Source organism: Suillus bovinus (genome assembly GCF_016758785.1).
Source record: "Suillus bovinus strain UH-Sbo-P2 chromosome Unknown EDB93scaffold_89, whole genome shotgun sequence".
Lineage (NCBI taxonomy): Eukaryota > Fungi > Basidiomycota > Agaricomycetes > Boletales > Suillaceae > Suillus > Suillus bovinus.
Genome location: NW_024542145.1, coordinates 56,770 through 76,189, shown reverse-complemented (window position 1 = coordinate 76,189; position 19,420 = coordinate 56,770). Strand labels below are relative to the sequence as shown.

At 48.6% G+C, this 19,420-nt stretch overlaps 8 protein-coding genes across 8 annotated transcripts; 3 read left to right on the top strand and 5 right to left on the bottom strand.

Annotated features, from left to right (window-relative positions):
* Positions 1-51: 51 nt before the first annotated feature.
* Positions 52-1,297, bottom strand: EDB93DRAFT_910289 (uncharacterized protein). Its single transcript, XM_041457916.1, has 5 exons — positions 1,132-1,297; positions 880-1,079; positions 739-831; positions 512-688; positions 52-453 (listed from the first exon to the last, which is right to left on the bottom strand). Coding segments are annotated over exons 1-5 (780 nt in total). The 5' UTR covers positions 1,133-1,297; the 3' UTR covers positions 52-144.
* A 1,505-nt stretch (positions 1,298-2,802) lies between these two features.
* Positions 2,803-3,524, bottom strand: EDB93DRAFT_1177028 (uncharacterized protein). Its single transcript, XM_041450540.1, has 3 exons — positions 3,236-3,524; positions 3,073-3,182; positions 2,803-3,014 (listed from the first exon to the last, which is right to left on the bottom strand). The coding sequence occupies exons 1-3, from the start codon at positions 3,297-3,299 to the stop codon at positions 2,925-2,927; spliced, it is 264 nt and encodes an 87-aa protein (XP_041302700.1). The 5' UTR covers positions 3,300-3,524; the 3' UTR covers positions 2,803-2,924.
* Positions 3,525-3,539: 15 nt separating this feature from the next.
* On the bottom strand, positions 3,540-4,487 carry EDB93DRAFT_1177020 (uncharacterized protein). Its single transcript, XM_041450539.1, has 3 exons — positions 4,291-4,487; positions 4,153-4,240; positions 3,540-4,103 (listed from the first exon to the last, which is right to left on the bottom strand). The coding sequence occupies exons 1-3, from the start codon at positions 4,326-4,328 to the stop codon at positions 3,891-3,893; spliced, it is 339 nt and encodes a 112-aa protein (XP_041302699.1). The 5' UTR covers positions 4,329-4,487; the 3' UTR covers positions 3,540-3,890.
* Positions 4,488-4,525: 38 nt separating this feature from the next.
* Positions 4,526-9,643, top strand: EDB93DRAFT_1177019 (Gryzun, putative trafficking through golgi-domain-containing protein). Its single transcript, XM_041450538.1, has 18 exons — positions 4,526-5,313; positions 5,362-5,482; positions 5,532-5,765; positions 5,815-5,932; positions 5,982-6,124; positions 6,178-6,412; positions 6,467-6,544; positions 6,604-6,734; positions 6,791-6,936; positions 6,992-7,047; positions 7,102-7,165; positions 7,219-7,562; positions 7,620-7,783; positions 7,837-8,000; positions 8,057-8,532; positions 8,586-8,652; positions 8,700-8,817; positions 8,875-9,643. The coding sequence occupies exons 1-18, from the start codon at positions 4,671-4,673 to the stop codon at positions 9,404-9,406; spliced, it is 3,834 nt and encodes a 1,277-aa protein (XP_041302698.1). The 5' UTR covers positions 4,526-4,670; the 3' UTR covers positions 9,407-9,643.
* A 10-nt stretch (positions 9,644-9,653) lies between these two features.
* EDB93DRAFT_910159 (uncharacterized protein) lies at positions 9,654-11,070 on the bottom strand. Its single transcript, XM_041457915.1, has 6 exons — positions 10,994-11,070; positions 10,806-10,943; positions 10,545-10,756; positions 10,293-10,488; positions 9,958-10,241; positions 9,654-9,909 (listed from the first exon to the last, which is right to left on the bottom strand). Exons 3-6 carry the CDS (start codon positions 10,589-10,591, stop codon positions 9,825-9,827), a joined length of 612 nt encoding a protein of 203 aa, XP_041302697.1. The 5' UTR covers positions 10,592-10,756; positions 10,806-10,943; positions 10,994-11,070; the 3' UTR covers positions 9,654-9,824.
* Positions 11,071-12,563: 1,493 nt separating this feature from the next.
* On the top strand, positions 12,564-15,435 carry EDB93DRAFT_1309956 (uncharacterized protein; the record flags this gene model as incomplete). Its single annotated transcript, XM_041454804.1, has 6 exons — positions 12,564-12,703; positions 12,763-12,984; positions 13,035-13,630; positions 13,683-13,931; positions 13,984-14,655; positions 14,709-15,435. The coding sequence occupies 6 exons, from the start codon at positions 12,564-12,566 to the stop codon at positions 15,305-15,307; spliced, it is 2,478 nt and encodes an 825-aa protein (XP_041302696.1). The 3' UTR covers positions 15,308-15,435.
* EDB93DRAFT_910012 (uncharacterized protein) lies at positions 15,436-16,177 on the bottom strand. The gene is made up of 3 exons (XM_041457914.1): positions 16,081-16,177; positions 15,893-16,019; positions 15,436-15,842 (listed from the first exon to the last, which is right to left on the bottom strand). The coding sequence occupies exons 2-3, from the start codon at positions 16,012-16,014 to the stop codon at positions 15,533-15,535; spliced, it is 432 nt and encodes a 143-aa protein (XP_041302695.1). The 5' UTR covers positions 16,015-16,019; positions 16,081-16,177; the 3' UTR covers positions 15,436-15,532.
* Positions 16,178-18,252: 2,075 nt separating this feature from the next.
* On the top strand, positions 18,253-19,403 carry EDB93DRAFT_1255273 (uncharacterized protein; the record flags this gene model as incomplete). The annotated part of the gene is made up of 2 exons (XM_041453752.1): positions 18,253-18,751; positions 18,805-19,403. 2 exons carry the CDS (start codon positions 18,253-18,255, stop codon positions 19,401-19,403), a joined length of 1,098 nt encoding a protein of 365 aa, XP_041302694.1.
* Between the last annotated feature and the right edge of the window lie 17 nt (positions 19,404-19,420).

Below are 19,420 nucleotides of genomic sequence, written 5' to 3'. Positions count from 1 at the left end.
CCAACATCGTGAGGGAGGGAATGCTTGCGATTGGGAAAATCAAGTCACCCATAAAATGCAAATAGAACTCAATTTGAATAAAAAAGTATATAGTGCGAGTAAAAAACTTGAGGTAAAAAGATCATGACTTTGGGATGCGGCTCGCTAATTCATTCCCCCAAGCTTGACATTCAGGGCCTGGATCTGAAGAGCGCTCATTCTCCCCATCAACTCTCTCTCGAAAAAGTCTTTGCGGACGGCGGGAGCCCATGACTTTACAACAATGAGATCCGCCTCGTTGTTGATCCCTAGTTCCTCAAACGCGGGGAAGAGGTGGCTAAGATCAGGGTTAACCGTCTTCAGAAAGTTCTCGACAGTGAGATCATTGCCGCCCGCTGCATCGGGTTGCACGAAGTTGTGATCTTCGTAAGGTGGAGGTGGACCACCGGGAGCGGGTGGCAAGCTCGCGTCATGCTATCGCACAGATGGTGAGCGGCGCTATTCATCAGCAGTACGAACACAGGTACTTTACCTCCGAGGCAGAACTCTTAATGCGAGCAGTTTTGACGGCGGGCCTTAACCTCGTCATCTTGGCTCTGAAGGTGTGACGCTTAGCATACGTTTTCTTGGATAAGTAATGTTCAATGTATAACTCGACGGGCCATGCGTCGGTGTACTTGGAAAGAAATGATGCCAATTCCTCGTGAGCCTGAGATATTAGCTGATACATATAACTCACTGGTCAAATAAATGACTTACCCAGTCCAGATATAGCGCCCAGATATCTGGGACTTGTTCGTGTAAGAATCGTTCGCAATCGAGCATCATAACGGCTTGATCGCGAAGAATCTTCTGTTATCGAAGATCAGCGATGCACGATAATACGCGATCACTACTTACCTTGAAGTCCTCAAAGACTGGTTGACTCACGTCCATTGCACGGATGATATTTTCTTGGGGACCAGATACTAGCCTGCGAAATTCCACAGGCGTCGGTCGTGATATGGGTTGATGGCCACCGTCGGCAGCTGATTCGTTGCCCTGAGGTTGCATCCTGTACGCACTGCCCAGGGGAGCGGGCTTCATTCCAGTGGAGACCACTTGCGAAGACCAGCTCAGCGGAGGAGGGGAGAAAGAAAGAGAGCCACTCACTTGCTATCGATGATGGGTTCAAAGAAGGGCAGAAAGATTTATAATGGAGAGTTACCCGTGGACACTGGTCCTACTGGATCTTTCCAGCAACCCTACCTTTTTCCGGGAGAAATAAACCGAGAGAACGGGCGATGCACATGCAGGCAGTCACAGATTGTGACTTGGGCGCTGTGCCTTCGTCCCTATCATGGGCTCACTTTCAAATACGAACTGTACAGATATATCAGTAAGACTACGCACCTTTTGACTCCAGTTAATGTGGCTTCATTCATCTCCCGATCGTAGCGTAAGGTGTGCTGGATACAACGGGATCATCATCGAATTCGAGCGGCTCACCTTCCAAAAATTATGCAAAAGTGAGTCTGCAGTGTATTCATTCTTGTGCTGAACATGTTTGTGAGATGCTGGTCCAACCGCCATGGGCTTCTGATTCCTACCGACCGCGTCAACCAGTCCGCCTGCCGCCTGCCCTTGTCACCGTTGATTATGAGGATACCCCTGTTGAAGTCAGTCACAACAGCTATTTTGCCTGCGACACCTGTCAGTGGGTTATAAATCGGCGCATTGATCATGTCGGACACTGGCTCTAACTGTTGTGGAACAAATCGACAGCGATAAAGAAAAGATGCAAGACGTGCGCTATCGATACGCGTCAACTAGCAACGTTCGCTCGCTCAGATATCAGTCACTTGAATCCAATCAAGATAAACCGACTGTCTTCCTTTGATATGGCCTGCTCAGTGAGTCCTCGTTACAAGCCACAATAATATATTCAATTGCAGGCTCACGTTACAATGACATTAATGTACATGGGCAAATTCAGATACGACTAGTACAACACAAAGTAGGGGACACGGAGTAGGTGCCATAGTGGCCATCGAGGCAGGCATTGGAGGTGTAGGATACCTATGGTCGGACGAAGGTTCAAGATGGAGCCTAAACAACGACATGCAACAGCATTGTCGTCGACGACTCGAACATGAATCATTGCAGGGCCTGTGTCGTCTCGTAAGAGGATATACTGCTATACAAGGGTGATTTTGGAAGAGAGTCGATGGGACTCAAAACGAGGACCGGCTCTGAGTCTGCTCTGCGGATCAAGTCGCACCACAGCGTCCAACTCGGCGGCGGCGGCAAACTCTGCATGTCGTGTTGTACAATGGCTGTCGCTTTCGCGGTTGCTTCCAGTGGGACTTCAATTTTATCATCCTCAAATGTCTTTATAGCAGACTTGAAGATGGTGCGGTGGTGCGATCGTGGTCCTCAGACTCCTTGAGCGTATCTTGGGCACTGTCTTTCGGGTGTTTCCTCGGTCGGCATATCGCCCATAAATCAGTTCATACAAAGTTGTAGACGTCATCCGCAATACCTGCAACGATAGCCACAGTTAAAATCCCTTGTGCGCCTCGCCATACTTGATTAGCCCTTTCCCCAGGTGAACATGTTCGGTAAACACAACCGTCAACTGCCGATGGTTCTCGAAGGTACAAATACGCTACCAATGTGGAAGTTGCCATCGATGGTACAGCACAAAGGTGCGAAAACGATACTTTCGGCATGCTTCGAGCTAGAGGAGGGGCTGGAGGCGGCGGGACTATACGTAGAGATTCACTCTAGTGGCATACAGCGTGAGAACTGTAGAAGAATGTCTCACAGCCAATCACATGACTCTTAAGTGATCAAATAATTAGAAACAGTACTGATGCTTTACTGTTACATCGACTGCACTGAGTATAATACATCAAAATGTCAAGGTCCGACTTGGAAGTCACTTCGTAACGGTATGCCCTCATTTATCCTACCAAAACGCCACAAACTAGCAGTATAGCTCCAAGTACAAATGGATTCGACTTCGATGCAGACGCCAAGGCAAAATTCTTATTCTGTCAGGTAGTACACAAATCAGAAGACGCATGCATCATGTTCAAGAGTATACATTACCAGTTGTTGGGTGCCCCTGAAGTCCTGACAGCTCTGGCCACAATTCAGATTCATATTGCTCGTGATGACTGATGCAAGCTTGGGATCTATTGGAGCGGGTGACGCTGCAACTATCAGCAAAGTCAAGCTTTGTAAGATACCAAGATGGGGAGGATAAGCTTACCCATTGCAGAAATTGAAAAGAGGATGACCCAGAGGGATACTATACGGAGGGTTATTGAGGACATGTTGGATGGGTATAAGATGGATTGAGGTATATGCGGGCGGGTTATGTTTGAAGAGCAGCGAGAGATGACGCTTAATGAGTGAAGGGAATGGAGACCTAATCAATAAGCCAGGAGATGCAAGGGACCGAGAGGGAATGGTAAAATTGCGACATCGTCAATTGCTTCTTATAAAAAAATGCTCACCAAGAGAAGATGTTACCTTCATCCGAAAATAGCAAGTACGCGCTCGCAAGGGTCACGTGTATTGAAGTTTCTTGTATTTTCGAACTCAAGAGGAAACAATGTCACGAAGCGGCTAGCCTAAAGAACTATAGTAATACAACATTTTATGCGCCACTGTCGATACAGAAGTCATAACATAAGAAAAGGGGCTGAATGAATACTCGGCGGCATCTTCTGATGAATTTATCATCATGTAGACAACTACTTTGTTGCGCAGTTGCATGCCTCTTGCTGATTGGTACAGTCGCAGTTGATACCTGTACCTTTACAATCGCACTGATGTGATGAGGGGGTAAGGCGAATCAGAAGTATAATTAACTACGTACTTGCGAAGACTGTTGCTGGTTGACACAATTGTCGCAGCCGCAATTATTCTTGGGGCAAGTACAACCAGTGCCCGACGGGCCGCAGTTGCACTGGTGTTATGAGGACCATTGTAAATAAGGAGTGCAATTGACTGCGTACTTGCGAAGAGGGTTGCTTGTTGACAGAACCGACGCAGTTGCATTCATTCTTGGGGCAAGTACAAGTAGCGCCAGAGAGGCTGCAGCCGCAGCTATCACCTGTACCTTTGCAGTCGCACTGATGTGATGAGGACCAGAGCGAATCGGAAGTACGATTAGCGACGTACTTGGGAAGAGACTTGCTTCTTGTCGCACTTATCGCAGTCGCAATTATTCTTGGGGCAAGTACAGTCAGTGCCCGAGGGGCCACATGCGCTATGGATGTGTTTAAAGCTATGATAGAAGGTTTGGCAAGGAGCACTCACCCGCAGTCACTGACGCAAGTGCAATCTTTAGCCTCCATCTTAATGTGCGTTAAACGTTCTAGTTGGTGAACAAGAAAGATTGACCGGCACTCTAGTTTTTATATGCTGCATTTTATGACGTCGAGCCTGACGTCGTTGGCGTCCAGACACATTTCACATCCCAAAGACATGGTTCATAGCGGGTGTAGAAGAAACTCGATAGTTCCCACGATTAATATAGATTTCACTTCATTAAGTAAAGTCTTCCAGTTGGGAGCACGATACTCTCTACCTTGGGCAGCTCGATGATATTTGATTGTTTTCTAGTTTCTTGCCTTGGAAACAGTCACACTGCCATCTCAGTATCAGTTTAGTGAAGTTCATCATCAGCAATCGTCAGGATGAATTCCTACCCGGCTGAGCTCTTGGTCCAACTCGCTCCAGTAATGTTCGTCGCAGGCCTTGACCTACCACCTGCACTATCAAACTCCCCTTCAAGTGCTCTACAGTCCCTAGGTCAAACACAATCTCCCCCGTCCGCACCTACCAAGACTCAGGATCATTTCACGAGCCTCATTACGCGCCTCCGAGATGTCATCCAGTCGCAGCGCAAACCCGCGATATGGGCACCAGAGCGCATGAGGGCGTTTCAAATGATCCTCATGGGGAAAGACGTCCGATTCCCTCCTCGCAAGCTCGTTCCGCCAGAGGACCTTGCATATACATCCGCTCATTCACCACTTTCGCCCTTGACACCTTCGTCACCCTTGTATCCAGACGGCCTAATTGCGCCTATATGGATACGGAAACATACTCAACTAGTACCGAGCGTTTTTGTTCTATTCCTTAGATTGTTTGAGGCACCTGCCGTACATGCTCGATCTCCGTTGGACCCACCAGACCCAGAACATGAACGCGATAAAACAGAGGAAGAACGAAGAAGAGATACTGATCTCAGCGCTGAGGTTGCAGCACGAAAGAAGACGACTAATGAACGCGGTATCAAATTGACCACCGTGCTACTTGCAACTAGGAGGATGCTCGGTATATCGTCCATTTCCTATAGTCAATGAGGCTCTAACTGTGTGATAGATGACCCCTCACTCGATAGCCGTCTCACCTTTATCAGAAAACAGAGCGGACTTGACTCCCGTGCAGCCTTGTTTGTCCTGAGTCCAGTTAGTACATCTGAATTGAATGATTTTGCACGCAGGTAAGGGCAACCTAATCTTTTTCTACGGCTGCACTACATGATATTCTAGTTTACAAGACGCCCTGTATGACACTGCGCTCGAATACTATACCTCACACTCCAAGCGTGTCAGGCGTAAGCGAAATCGGCACTCCCAATCTGTTTCATCGTACAACCCTCCACCTCTTGTTTCCATGGGCGTTGCGAGCACTCGCCCACTGCGTCCCGAAGGGTGGACCGTGCGGTATGAATACAAGATGGCATGTTTCGCAGAGTTCAGGGGTGAAGATGAGGTTGCGCTCAAGTCCGTCACGTTCTCCTTGCCAAAGAGATCGGAAAACTAATTTTCTCAGACACTATCAAGATGCATACGCGACACTCATGATTATGTTCGGATCGACTGCCATCCTCCCCCCTCGAACCAAGCGCTGGGCAGAGGCCAAAGTCCTTGCAGACACCATGAATGTGAAGGTGCGAATGTACGCGCCTTGTATGATCACTCTTACAACTGGAACGGTAGATAACCAAACTATACCTGTACAATAACGAGCACTCGCTCGCACTTTCGCAGCACAACTCCCACATGCGCCGGTTCGCAGATTTTTCACGGGGATGGGGCATAGGCGAGGAGACATTTGAGTATTGGAGTTGGATGGCGAGACAGTACGACCCTCATGTCCAAACATATTCAACAAATTTCTCATTGTGTCTTCCAGGCACCGCGTCCTCGCTGAGCTCCTAGAACAAGGATCGAACTCTTCGTTGACGTTCCCCACAAATTCACCTCCTTCGCTTACGGCTGGTGTGACATCAGCAGGCACGCCCGTGGAGCTAGATGCCGTTCGAGCATTCGGATTGAATCCTACCCACGCTTTGCAGCATCCAGGGCATTACTACTATATGGCCGCCCGATGCACAGAAGCACGCAGAGAGAGGTTCTTGGCCAACGAGGTGTGTTTGGTATCTCGATCCATTGATCCCTCAATCATATCTGACCATAAAAAGGGTATTTTGCAAGGGACAAGTGCGGCCCCAGGATACGCAAACGAGAAGAAAGTTGACCATCTGTCATTGATTCTCGAGGTCTGTGCTCTGTTTGGCTTGTGATATAGTCAAATGGTGACGACTATTTTTCGGCTCAGCTCTACACCAAATCCTACGAGGTGTTCAAGAAGCATAGCTCTACCACGAGCCAAGGGCGCTTGACGCTCTGGATAGCTTACCGCATCGCGCATACATACTTCGAGTCTGAAAAGTTTGATATCGCAGTACGGTACGCGGCATCTTCATCTTTGTCGTTCAAGAAATAAACTAGATGGTGGTTTGTAGGTTCTTCGAGCGGATAGCAAAAACGTATCGAAAGGAGAAATGGAAACACATGCTCAGACCGCTTTTGTCAACGTGGTATGCCTGTGCGCAGAAGCTCAGTGAGGTGGAACTTATGGCGATGCTCCTCGTCGAGATGATTGGGTACGGTAAGCACCGTATAATGTTTTGAAGGTGGTCGCACGGTGCGATGACGTTGTTCAGCACAAACTGTTAATGAGTCGAGAACCCTACAGGAGGACCTATTGGTGGTACTCAAGGTGAGGCACCCTGCCTTATCTTTGAAGCGATTAAAATTGACGCGGTTCATGTAGAGTCCGGTTCCTGTATCAACAGGGATGCCACTCGTTGTTGACCTAAAGGAATCTGACCCGTTATGTGAGCTAATGAAAGGATGTTCTCTAATGTCATTTTTACTGATTGACATGAAGTGGACACCATGCTGGTCTTCTGGGTGCCCGAAGTGCGGGTTGGTGAAGACGCCGGATTTCAACTGTCTCTTGCTGCACCAACGAACATAGATCTCTCCGCTCTTCCGATAGACTCTGTGACTATCACGTTCTCCGATGGTTATCACCCTGTGGTACTCCGACATTCACCCCCCACGGACGGCCAAGTGGCAGATAAGGTTGTACGGCTGTTGAAAATTGGAAAGGTAGTACCAGAAGATGAAGATGACGAACCGGAGGAAATTTGCGCTGATCTTCGGTGGAGGTCAGGCGAACGACTTGTGGTCTCCGGAAGTATATCTTCTGAAGTTCCCGGGCTGCTTACAGTGGGTGTTATGTTATCTCAGCAAGGTGTGACAGGCAGTTTATACGTTCGTCTGCAGGTCGTGAGCATCACAGTGGTACTTGCCCAAAACGGCTGGACCATCGAAATACCACATGGGCCATGTGTCTCTCATGAGATATCTGCACTCGTGCCGCGCTGGCTAACTTCACTGCAGCCCATCCAGTTTCTTCAGCTTGGGAGAGACGACTGTTCTAGTGTTGTGTAAGTTGTTTCCGATGAGCACAATGGATGTCGTGAACTGTTTTTGTATCCAGTATTCGACATCGTCCTCACCAGCTCGCTGTCTCACTATCGCATCAAGCACCAGCACTACTCGATGAAGAATATCCCATCGTCATCGCTATCACAAATGTTGATGAGCGGTATCTGGATGTTGTTGTTGATGTTTTGTTGCAGCCGACGGAAGTGGATAAAGCCGGTTTGATAATCCGTTTTCTAACTGACCTGCGACACTGATGTCCCTCATTTTAAAAGCTCAGTACATCATCTTCGATGACCAGCGTTCATCCGGATTGATCAAAGGCATTCGACTCGGCACTATCGCCCCGGGTGTATCGGCCACCAAGACTCTTTACCTCGTGGGAAGCGGTGCTCCTGGTGATCGCATGTTAGACATATCTATTCAATCCACTTCAGTCCAGCCCAACTCTATGGGTCAGGGCGATGACGATGCAGAACCCCGCAGCTCAAGGTATTCGAGTGAGCACGCGACTATCGATTCCTGCGAGAAGTTGCAAACTATCGTCATTCCGACATCCAGAGCTCTGACGGTCACATATGACGTGGCGTACAGGAGAAGCAAGAACGCTATGCCTGCTTTGGCGGATCTGTCTACAGTTGAAGATGACCTCTGGGATGATTCCTACGGCGGGGTGGCTGTGGTAACGACAAGAATGGAGTGTGTAGCCCCCTGTGGCTTGGTGGTCGAGAGCTTGAAGCTGCATCGCCAGGTGGGTTCAATGAATTTGGCACCCCTACTTTAGCAATTAATCCCTCAAACAAGGATAATCCGCTTGCAAAGGTACTCGACTGCTCGTCAGATGAAAATGGCAATGATATGTATCCAGATGGTGAGTCTTTGTTCTTGCCATATGATTTGGCTAGATGAATATGTCAGAATACCTTCCTGGCGATGAGCTCTGCAACGTGAGTAGGATATCACTTTGTCCACGGGAGGAGCAGCTTTTGGGCGAAGAAATAATTGGTCCTGGCGACTATGAAGTTGTTTGGCGAAGGTAATTTTGTATAATTGCGACATGTTGATAATGATGATGCTTAAACACATGCGACAGGATGCTTCCTGACGGTGGTCGTGGAAGACAGTCGACCACGCGGTTTGCACTTCCGACGCTCATGATTCCACAGGACGAGTTAATTGCCCTTCTCGACGTCCCTAGCTTTGCGAGGCTCCATATGTCGACGCCCATACATTTAACAGTCCGCAATCGGCACTCCTCCCGCTCTGCCAATATCATTGTTGCGCTTGATCTCGATCCATCTGACGCGTTTGTCGTGGCTGGCTTGCGGAACGGTCGCCTCCCAATCCTTTTACCGAGTTCTGAAGAGAAACTCTCCTGGAATTTGATACCAATCGAATGTGGTCATGTCAAGATTCCACGTATCAAGGTTATGAATGTACGCGGCGCTGCTCTACCTTCACAGGGTGTTGGCGTGCCGAGCACGGAAGTTGATGTGGAAGGAGAGCCTGTAAAGGTGGTTGATGTGCGTGCTGACCGGAACACTGCGAGGGTAGAGAGCGCGGGTGATGGCGCAGATGTAGTTCCTCAGCAATATGATGCGAGTACAATACTAGTACTACCATGATCGTGATGCTGAGCAACCCGAGCCAAGTCTAGTTTGACATTTCGCGCAAGCAAAATACAGCTAGAAAAAGGAGTCTGGCGCGCCTCACTCAAAGTGGAACATCAGAGGGGTTCGAGGGGAGGCGCACCTGGTGACGCGAATTGCTTCCACGGGATTGAAAACTCCGTCCTTACAATATGTAGAAGAATTTATGATTTTGCGTAGTGATCACAATATTGCACATATTTTGGTGAATTATGAGACGCGACTATGAGTGCGACAAACAATATTTGAAACAACCACTTAAGGATACCTCGAGTGCAAACGAAAACATTGGTATGATATTTCGCAATATTATACCAATGTTTCGTTCGCACTTGAAGTGGATGTTCCACCCGTGCCGTACATATTCCAATCTCTATTTCCTCTCCGCACCGCTTCAGTTGCCATCTCTAATTTCCGAGTATGTTCCAGTAGCTGCCGCCGATATATTTAATGGGACAACTTGGGCCACACCTTGTAACCTAGATGAACGTTTAGAATAAAAATGGCCGCATATAGGGACTACGCACAACACATCCCGTTGCTTGGCAACGGGTTGGAAGAAATTGAGGAGTAACGAAGCCCACTCCTGACGCCGATCAGCTTCGTTGGCGCCGTGCGACTGAGCAACATCATCACAGCTGCGGGCACCTTTTATGGCGTGTAACAGAATGGAAATCCGGCGTGCAATAGACTCGACATGCTCCGAAGACGGAGCATCGATCGTGCTGGGCTGACGGTTGGGACCACTATTCATGTCGCATAGTTCTGATCTAATGTCTGACACGCAACTATCGAATGCTGCATTCGATAGCTGCGCACGACGTAATGAGATTCAGCGGTAAAAGCAACCCTGCAGACTCACTATAGTTTTGATGTTGTTCGACCAGGTACACGCCGTCATCTGATCATATATTTTGACCATCGCGTTAATTCCGGTCTTGTTCGCTAGCTCCTCAGAGCGGATTGGAATACGACCGACTATGAATGCATGGCGTTCAAACAGCCAATTAGACATCGGCATACCGTCCACAAGTCCGTTATCAGATAAAGCGGCCATTCTGAAAACGAGAAACGATCATTGAACAGTAGTCGGCCAAGAAGCAGCGCTCCATACTGCGAGTTTGAATATGTGCTGGGTGCACGCGATGATGTCGAACCCATCACCTTGGACAGCGGTTGTGGCGATGGACTAGTCCTCTTCGAAGAGTTTCCCAAGGATGAAGGCCGTGATCCTCTTCCTCTGCAAGGAAGATAAGATCACGGATAGAGAAAGTAAAGCGAACTTATTGTCCTTTCACATTCTTCGCACGGGTCTCTTGGTGTAACCTAAAGCATCGAGTTAGTTGCGTGTCGAGAAGTGGGACTTATTGATTACATGTTTGCGCTATCAACTTGTTCATTCTCGACGATGGCAGGGAGCAATGAAGAACTCATGGTATCATATGATACAAGCGCAGTATCCAAGATCTAGGACGGAGTACGAGGAGTAGATGAGGCTGAGGATGATACCTCGCTAAACGACTATCAACATTTGGACTTGGCATTAATGAGAAAAACCTGTACCTAGAACTCGTCTGCACGTGTACCTGGTGGGTCCAGGATGCCAGTGCCCCCAAACTGAGTTTCAAAGTCAGGTAAGTCGGATCTCCAGCCCAATGGAGTTAGAGAGTCAACTGCTTCTATCGATGTGGCGCCCTTGATTGATATCTTGAAAATGAGTCCGCAACCCCAAAACGAATTGCGCGAGGCTGATGGGAGAGCTGTTGTCAGTAAAATCAAACACCCTCTGCCACACCCTCTGCCGCACCCACCGGGTGGTCATCCGTTAGATCGATGATGTACTTCGTCCAGAAGGAGAACACAGAAATGTGCGGATGGACCGGGAGTTGACCTGAGTTCAGTAGAACGTTAATACAGAAAATACTTGATGTTTATGGACTGACGCGAAATAGACGCCCGTTTCTGCTTAGATTTTTACTCCAACCACTAATGTTAGCGAAGGTTAGAAAATAAGAGACATGCCAGATAGAGGAGCGACTTGAACGACGAATCGACGTCGACGTTCAAGCCAAATGTCGATCGGCATGGCCACATCGTATCGTAATTGGACCATCGATCTCCGAGGCTTGAAGACTATAGAGCGAGTGATTCTGCTTGCTTGGGCGATAATAGGGGGCAGCGGGGGTCCATCTACACGAGTTCCATTGCAGAGAATGGAAGCACAGCCCGATATGTTGATGGCAAACAGAGGTGTCTGATCAGAGGACCATCAGAATCAGATTCCTTGCTTATTCGCGTGTCCAGTGACTCGTCCAAAAGGTTAGCGATATGGAAGTTGAAATTTTATAAATCGAAATGGGGGTGAAAGGCCGCCGCAAGGTGATAGTTGGGCTATCTGTCCATCGATTGCTCTTCGACGTCCACACGCCACCCATTTGCGGACTTAGATCAATACCTGGGCGATCCTTGTGCAACGTGTGAAATGCCAATAAGAAGGCGTATAGCACAGGAAACTGCACCTGGTATGTGCGAAATGGCAACGATCTACAATTTGAGGATGGGTGATTTTGAGGCTTCCTGATGTTCTTTCAACAACAGAGAAAGATTGCACTGGTAGCCCGGTTGTTCAGGGAAGACAGATGTTTGATAACATCGTCAGAATCTAAATGCCTTGCCGATTTTCATGTTTAGGGGATTGCAGAAGTGATTTGTCGTCCAAAAGGTTGATGAATATGATAGCCGCCGCGACAGCTGGGCTATCAGACGGTCTCCAACGCCCACAAGCCACTTCTCCGATCAGTGAAATTCTTCTGCAAGACTTTTGAAGCTTGTGTGATCAGTGCAGGCTCCAAAAAATTCAAAACTGAAGGCTAGCGGGCTGCGGGTTGTGTTTAGATGAAGTGGCGCGTTGTCAAACCCCAAAATTATTACTGTAACCGAGAACTCGGCTCAGATTTGCATCAACTTCTTTGAATTCAACTAATATCAGTTCAACATCAGTACTTGTGAACCCTGACTAGAAATATCCGACAACAGTGCTGCGTTGGCTTAAAAAGTGAACCCAGGTCTCGTCTTCTTGTTCCCAAAGTTCACCTTTCTTCTCCATCATCTTTCCTACTAGGAAGGCCTCATCATGACCAACAATGATGGCGCCACCGCACCAGTGACAAGCACACCTCCCCGCAACTCTGGCTTGAATACCGACCTCAAGTCCACCCCACACGCAGTCGGCTCCGCTATTGTCAGCGAACACATCGATACTCTGGGTGTCAAGTGCGTTAGATGTTCTGTTCCGGCACCACTATTCATACTCAACTTGATTATTCACGCAGCGTCAGTGATGTCCGTCCATGGATCGAGCGCGACGTCAGGAACTTCAAGCGATGTGGGGCAGACACAATGCTGCAACAGCTCCTTGAAATGTGCACCGATCCCACCGAATCCTTTCCTTCCAGTGAGAAGTCGACACTACTCGATACTTGCCTTGAGGCTGTCCTGCCCCTCTGCAATGGGCCAGGTGTGGCGCAGAAGATCAAGCAACACTTGACTAAATTGTAAGTCAGCACTTCAAAGAGCATAAAGCAAGACTAACGCCATCATCAAGTTGTTCTAATGTCGAGAACGAAACCTCGTCTTACACTGATTTCGTCGAGGCTGCCAACCGTGCGCTTCGTGGACTGAGGAAGGTGAACTTACCTGGAATACCTGCCTTTCAAGACGACAACGAAACCAATGTGCTCTTCCATGTGAATGATCCATCGTACATACACCAAGAACATCAAGGCGTGAAGTCCAGCCGCAAGCCTGACGTCGTCGTCGTTTCTCATCAGACCGCTGCGGATATCATGCCAGAGGGAAAATTCAAAGATGTTTACCAGTCTGCGTGCAAGGCTCCCACCAAAGACCATGAGAACTTCCAGTGGATGGAGGTTCGAACAACATTTGAGTTCAAACGCCCGAAGCTGCGTCTGCCTCATCCACCTCCTGCTTACAATAAGGACTACGTGGTTCCTACTATGATGTATATGGAGTACGAGAAGGATGCGGATGCAGATGCAGATGCTCAGCCAATAGACTCGACGTCCGCTCAGTCAACAGACTCAACGTCCGCTCAGCCAATAGACTCAACGTCCGCTCAGCCAACAGACTCGACGTCTGCCACTGGTCCTGCTCAGTCCTCCCACAAGACCTCGAGTAAGCGTAAGCCGCCTAGTATTTATATCCGCTGCTTCCTTTGACATGCACGACGCAGTACAAAATATATCCGATCGACTCAGAAGTAACAAGCGCGGCTCTGATCATTTAAGCTCAAACGAGCCGTCCACCAGCAAACGATCCAGGCAGGACGAAGAGAGGCAATCTAAGCAGGAAAAGAGGAGGAAGGAGAAAAAGAAGAAGGAGCCGAAGAAAATCCCTCCTGTCGTCCAGAATGGATTGTATGCTGCGGAGATGTTCGCGGCTCATACCGCGCGTCAGCATGTCATCTCGTTTATAGTAAACAGTAAGTGGATGCAACGCTGTTATCATATCGTCAGACTGATCGCTCATTCCAGACGACATCGTTTATCTCTGGTGGTTCGATCGTCAGCACACGATTCAATGCGCTGGCATCAACTTCGTTCAGGACCTTCCGCGCTTTTTGGTCCTGCTCTTCATCATGCAGCGCATGGGATACAAGCAATGGGGACTTCACCCGTTGTTCGAACCTGAACCTGGATATGAAGGCGAGATCATCGTCGAGTGTGAGGATAGCACCTACAAGGGAGATAAGGAGAGCAAAGATAAGAAGAAGCGCATCGACCTTACGTTGGATTTGAAGTCTGACAAGCGCGCAACTCATTTTGGTTTACGCGGACGCGCAACGACTGTTTTTCCAGTGAGGAGTAAGGCGCTATCGGCTCTGCCGCGACCTTCTCATTCCCTCAACGAGTCTACCGAATTTGTCGCCAAGCTCTTTTGGCCAGAGGAGGCACGGCAGAGCGAGCCCGAGATCCTCGAAGAGGTCTACAAGATTGCGACTCAAGATCCGGATGTGTTGGGCCATGTTCCAGACATGGTCTGGTTCCACAAGTTTGAAGATACATCCACGGCGACAATCAGGAGGGCACTGGGAATCGACGACGCGGGTAGCCGGGTCCTATACATAATCGTGTTCAGAAAGCTTGACCCAATCACGATGCTGAGCGGGGAGGAATTCCTCGTTGCATGGTGGGAAGTCGTGAAATGTAAGTTTCCTGTGCTTCTCGTGTTATTTATGATCAACTTGTTACTCGTACAGGCCATCGCGCACTCTGGAAGAGGGGCATACATCACCGCGACATCAGCCCCAGCAATCTGATGGGATACCGCTTACGTGGTCGATTCATGAGTGTCCTCAATGACTTCGACTTGTCGTCAATCAAACGATTATTGTCCTCGATTACAGATGCTCCCAAAGGTTTCGAGCGGACAGGAACGGTACCGTTCATGTCATTAAACCTTCTCACACCAGAAGCCATTGCAGGCGAAGTCGAGCACGTGTACCGGCATGATGCAGAATCGTTCATCTGGGTCCTCACTTGGATCTGTCTTCGATATGAAAATGGCAAGCTCCTCAGCAAGGGCAGGCCACTGGATGAATGGCTGACGGTGGATGCCAAGGGATGCGCAAAAGAAAAGGCTCACTTTATGTTTCAGGGAATACATAGCAAAAATCTGCGGACACCGATATCGCACAGTGTGTCCTGGGAGGTTGCAAGGAAGTGCTTAGGGATGGTTTACAAACATGGAGGCCCATCGGATCCCGCCTCCACCAGTGATGAAGAAGTGTTCCAGACATGGCTTGAGCATCATGTGCCGAAAGGTATCGTTCAAGCCGATCGCTTGTCTTGCCAGTAGGGTAGTGTGCCTCCGACATGCAATACCACATACTATCTTGTAAATTTAATGTAGAACAAACATCACGCACAGTGCCATCCTTTTGTATTTACGTCATCAAACGTTCAGGCCTCATGCCCAGTCAAAACCCACGACAGCCTCAGCCAGATTGATCCAGCCCGCTTAGGATACCTGGCTGAGCGTGGACATCCATTTATGATTTTACCTCAAATAGGACGACGTGGTTTACATATGAATGTCACAAAATATAAGACGTGCTTGTATTACATACACAGGTACGATGATATGCAGACATGGACATGACAGCGATGTAGGAACAATAGTAATGCAGAAACGAGAAGCATAATCATATCCATACAAAGACAATAATGCGAAAATGATGATGATAGTGGTAACGACGATAGCCATGCGGAAGAGAACAGCCTGGGCACGATCTAGAGTGGCGCCGATATCATCCAGTCCGCTGCCCTTCCTACCTTGCTGCCCAGCGCCAGTGATAGTACTAGGCGATGCGACAGCGCAAGCAAGCTCTTGCCTGTAGACTAGTTAGTGATGAGAAATGTTGACCATGCATGGCACACTCACTGTTCGCACGAGCGCAAGTTTATCTTGATACTTCTTTTTCTTGTCCTTGTCGAGCTTTCGCCAATAATTCTCAAATGCTGCGTTTGTGCCGCCTGGGTTTGAGGCAACCCTATCAATAGCATATAGACTCCCGTTTTAAAATTATCGAAATCAGCATAGAGTTCACGGTGAATGGGAGACTTGGACACCTACTATGCAGTTGTTCTACCATGTACCTCCTTCGTTGCATTTGGGTTCTTTTTCTTTGGCACGGTCTTATTTAGTGCTGTCGAGGTGTCCGAATCAAGGTTTGTGACTGCGGCCACGTGATATTCCTTGGTCCACTCGTCCTTGTCCCAATAGTACACACCTTCGTAGTCTTCTCTGTCAAGGGCTGGGATTAGGCATTTACCTCACGTGCCATGTTGAGCATCTCGTTGAATGAATATGGGGCCACAATATTGTTGTTGCCGAGTGAGGTGATGCGCTCGAGAAGTTGCCCATACATAGAGCTACGGAAAGGAAGGTAACCGCCGAAACCAGGTAGGTTTTGATCTGGTTCATCGCTGTCGAAATTGCGGACTCGTCTCTCTTCTTGTATTCTGCCAACGAGACCGGAATAGTAGGTCCTGTTGACTAGGTTCATCACAGGACGCATCTTTGGAGAGTACTGCTTATCTTTTCTGCGGTACTTGACTGCTGTCAGGATGATGAAGGAACAGGTTATGGAAATGAGCTCGATCAATTTTTTTGGATTCCGGTACATGAGAAGAGGAGGGGACCTGAGATGATCTGTTGGATGTGGTCTTTTGGCTGCGGGTTTTTTCAATCTGGTATGAAGTTGCCCCTGTACTTCGGTGAAGTTTCTCTGGCTTTGGACGGTCCAAAGCCAGAGAAACTTCACCGGAGTACAGGCAATTGGACTAGCATGAAAGATTTCAGCGGCTGTTCCTGCTCGTCGATACTAGATATGCGCTGAAGTATCGCAGCAGTAATGCCGGAATATGGAATGACAAAGACGGCATCACATTTTCTAGTGACTGGATCCTTAAATGGGTGGTGCGCAATCGTTTCAGCAAAACCCTTCCACTAGTCGCGATCGCTGATATCGTCACCAAATTTGAACGCTGAATGCTTGATCTCGTGCTGCTGCTGCTGCCTGCCTCCGACTGCCAGATGTCTCTATGGTGAAATTCGCACACCTGTATTGTTCAAGACAGAGGTCCTGGTATCTGTTTATGACCTCGATGGCTCGTGTTTCGAACGAAGGGTCATCAGCAACGTCTATGGCGTGTGACAGAATGGAAATCCGGCGTGCAATAAACATCTCCGGAGACGGAGCATCGATCGTGCTGGGCTGACGGTTGGCACCACTATTCGTGTCGCATACTCTGATCCTACCAGATCAGAACTATGCGACACGAATGTCTGACACGCAACTATCGAACGCTGCATTCGAGAGCTATGCACGACGTAATGAGAATCAGCGGTAAAAGCAACCTTGCAGACTCACTATAGTTTTGATGTTATTCGACCAAGTAAACGCCGTCATCTGATCATATATTTTGACCATCAAGTTGATTCCGGTCTTGTTCGCTAGCTCCTCAGAGCGGATTGGAATACGACCGACTGTGAATTCATGGTGTTCAAACAGCCATGAAGCGGTCATTCTGGAAACGAGAAACGATCGTTGAACAGTAGTCGGCCAAGAAGCAGCGCTCCATACTGCGAGTTTGAATACGGGCTAGGTGCACATGATGATGTCGAACCTATCACCTCGGACAGCGGTTGTGGCGATGGACTAGTCCTCTTCGAAGAGTTTCTGAAGGATGAAGGCCGTGACCCTCTTCCTCTGCAAGGAAGATAAGATCGCGGATAGAGAAACGAAAGCGAACTTACCATCCTTTCACATTCTTCGCGCGGGTCTATTGGTTGTAACCTCAAGCATCGCTAAATGCCTTGACAATTCTCATGTTTAGAGGATGACTAGATGTGATTTGTCGTCCGAAAGGTTGGTGAATATAGCCGCCGCGACAGCTGGGCTATCAGGCGGTCTCCAATGCCCACAAACCACTTCTCCGATCAGTGAAATTCTTCTACAAGACTTTCGAAGTTTGTGTGATCAGTGCGGGCTCCAAAAAGTTCAAAACTGAAGGCTAGCGGCTAGCGGGTTGTATAACAGTGTTTAGATGAAGTGGTGCGTTGTTAACCGCAAAATTACTGTAACCGAGTTCTCGGTTCAGATGACGGATTTGCATCAATTCGACTAATATCAGTGAAATGTTCAACAATAGCTTAAAAAGCGAACCCAGGTCTCGTCTTCTTGTTCCCCAAAGTTCACCTTTCTTTTCCATCATCTTTCCTACTAGGAAGGCCTCATCATGATGCTGGACAACACAGACAAGGACACCCACGACAAAGATGGCCAGGATAAGAAAAAGCGCGTCGACCTTACGTTGGATTTGGGGTCTGACAGGCGCGCAGCTCATTTTGGTCTACGCGGACGCTCAAGGATTGTTTATGTTTTTTCAGTGAAGAGTCAAGCGCTATCGGCCCTGCCGCAGCTTTCTCATTCTCTCAACGAATCCACCGGATTGGCTGCCAAGCTCTTTTGGCCTGAAGTAGCACAGCAGAACGAGCCCGGGATCCTCGAAGAGGTCTACAAGATTGCGACTCAAGATCCGGATGTGTTGGGCCATGTTCCAGACATGGTCTGGTTCCACAAGCATGAAGTATCATCCACGGCGACAATCAGGAGGGTTCTAGGAATCGACGACGCGGGTAGCCGGGTTCTATATATCATCGTGTTCAGAAAGCTTGACCCAATCACGACGCTGAACGGGGAGGAGTTCCTCCTCGCATGGTGGGAAGTCGTCAAGTGTAAGTATCCTGTCCTTTTTGTATCCTTTATCACCCATTCACTGTTCGCACAGGCCATCGTGCCCTCTGGAAGAATGGCGTGCATCACCGCGACATCAGCCCCAGCAATCTAATGGGATACCGCTTACGTGGTCGATTCATCAGTGTCCTCAATGACTTCGACTTGTCGATCAAACAAATTTTGTCCTTGATTCAAGACGCTCCAAAAGGCTTTGAACGCACAGGAACGGTACCGTTCATGGCATTAGAACTTCTTACACCTGAAGCCATCGCAGGCGAAGTCGAGCACGTGTACAGGCATGATGCTGAATCGTTCATCTGGGTCCTCACCTGGGTCTGCCTTCAGTATGAGAAGGGAAAGCTCCTCAGCAAGGGCAGACCACTGGGTGAATGGCTGACGGTGGATGCCAAGGGATGCCATGAGAAAAAATCCAGCTTCATTGTTCAGGGGGCGGACAGGAAAAATTTGCGGAAACCGATATCGCATAGTGTGTCCTGGGAGGTTGCAAAGAAGTGCTTATGGGTGATTCTCAAACATGCAGGCTCCTGGATTCCTTCCTTCACCAATGATGAAGAAGTGTTCCAGATATGGCTCCGGGATCATGTGCCGAAATGTATCATTCAAGCCGATCGCTTGTCCTATGCAATGTAACGATGTTGTATCCCGCA

Coding starts and splice junctions, on each gene's coding strand:
- EDB93DRAFT_1177020 (XM_041450539.1), bottom strand. CDS start 4,328: ATGGAGGCTAAAGATTGCACTTGCGTCAGTGACTGCGG. Junction 4,241..4,290: donor ACTTGCGTCAGTGACTGCGG/GTGAGTGCTCCT, acceptor ACACATCCATAG/CGCATGTGGCCCCTCGGGCA. Junction 4,104..4,152: donor AGAAGCAAGTCTCTTCCCAA/GTACGTCGCTAA, acceptor TCATCACATCAG/TGCGACTGCAAAGGTACAGG.
- EDB93DRAFT_1177019 (XM_041450538.1), top strand. CDS start 4,671: ATGAATTCCTACCCGGCTGAGCTCTTGGTCCAACTCGCTCCAGTAATG. Junction 5,933..5,981: donor CAGACACCATGAATGTGAAG/GTGCGAATGTAC, acceptor CTGGAACGGTAG/ATAACCAAACTATACCTGTA. Junction 6,413..6,466: donor AGAGGTTCTTGGCCAACGAG/GTGTGTTTGGTA, acceptor GACCATAAAAAG/GGTATTTTGCAAGGGACAAG.
- EDB93DRAFT_910289 (XM_041457916.1), bottom strand. Junction 832..879: donor CAGTCTTTGAGGACTTCAAG/GTAAGTAGTGAT, acceptor CTTCGATAACAG/AAGATTCTTCGCGATCAAGC. Junction 454..511: donor TTAAGAGTTCTGCCTCGGAG/GTAAAGTACCTG, acceptor TCTGTGCGATAG/CATGACGCGAGCTTGCCACC.
- EDB93DRAFT_1177028 (XM_041450540.1), bottom strand. CDS start 3,299: ATGTCCTCAATAACCCTCCGTATAGTATCCCTCTGGGTCATCCTCTTT. Junction 3,183..3,235: donor CTTTTCAATTTCTGCAATGG/GTAAGCTTATCC, acceptor CTTTGCTGATAG/TTGCAGCGTCACCCGCTCCA. Junction 3,015..3,072: donor TCAGGGGCACCCAACAACTG/GTAATGTATACT, acceptor ACTACCTGACAG/AATAAGAATTTTGCCTTGGC.
- EDB93DRAFT_910012 (XM_041457914.1), bottom strand. CDS start 16,014: ATGCTATTGATAGGGTTGCCTCAAACCCAGGCGGCACAAACGCAGCAT. Junction 15,843..15,892: donor AACTTGCGCTCGTGCGAACA/GTGAGTGTGCCA, acceptor ACTAGTCTACAG/GCAAGAGCTTGCTTGCGCTG.
- EDB93DRAFT_910159 (XM_041457915.1), bottom strand. CDS start 10,591: ATGGGTTCGACATCATCGCGTGCACCCAGCACATATTCAAACTCGCA. Junction 10,489..10,544: donor AGCACATATTCAAACTCGCA/GTATGGAGCGCT, acceptor TCTCGTTTTCAG/AATGGCCGCTTTATCTGATA. Junction 10,242..10,292: donor CGAACAACATCAAAACTATA/GTGAGTCTGCAG, acceptor CGTCGTGCGCAG/CTATCGAATGCAGCATTCGA.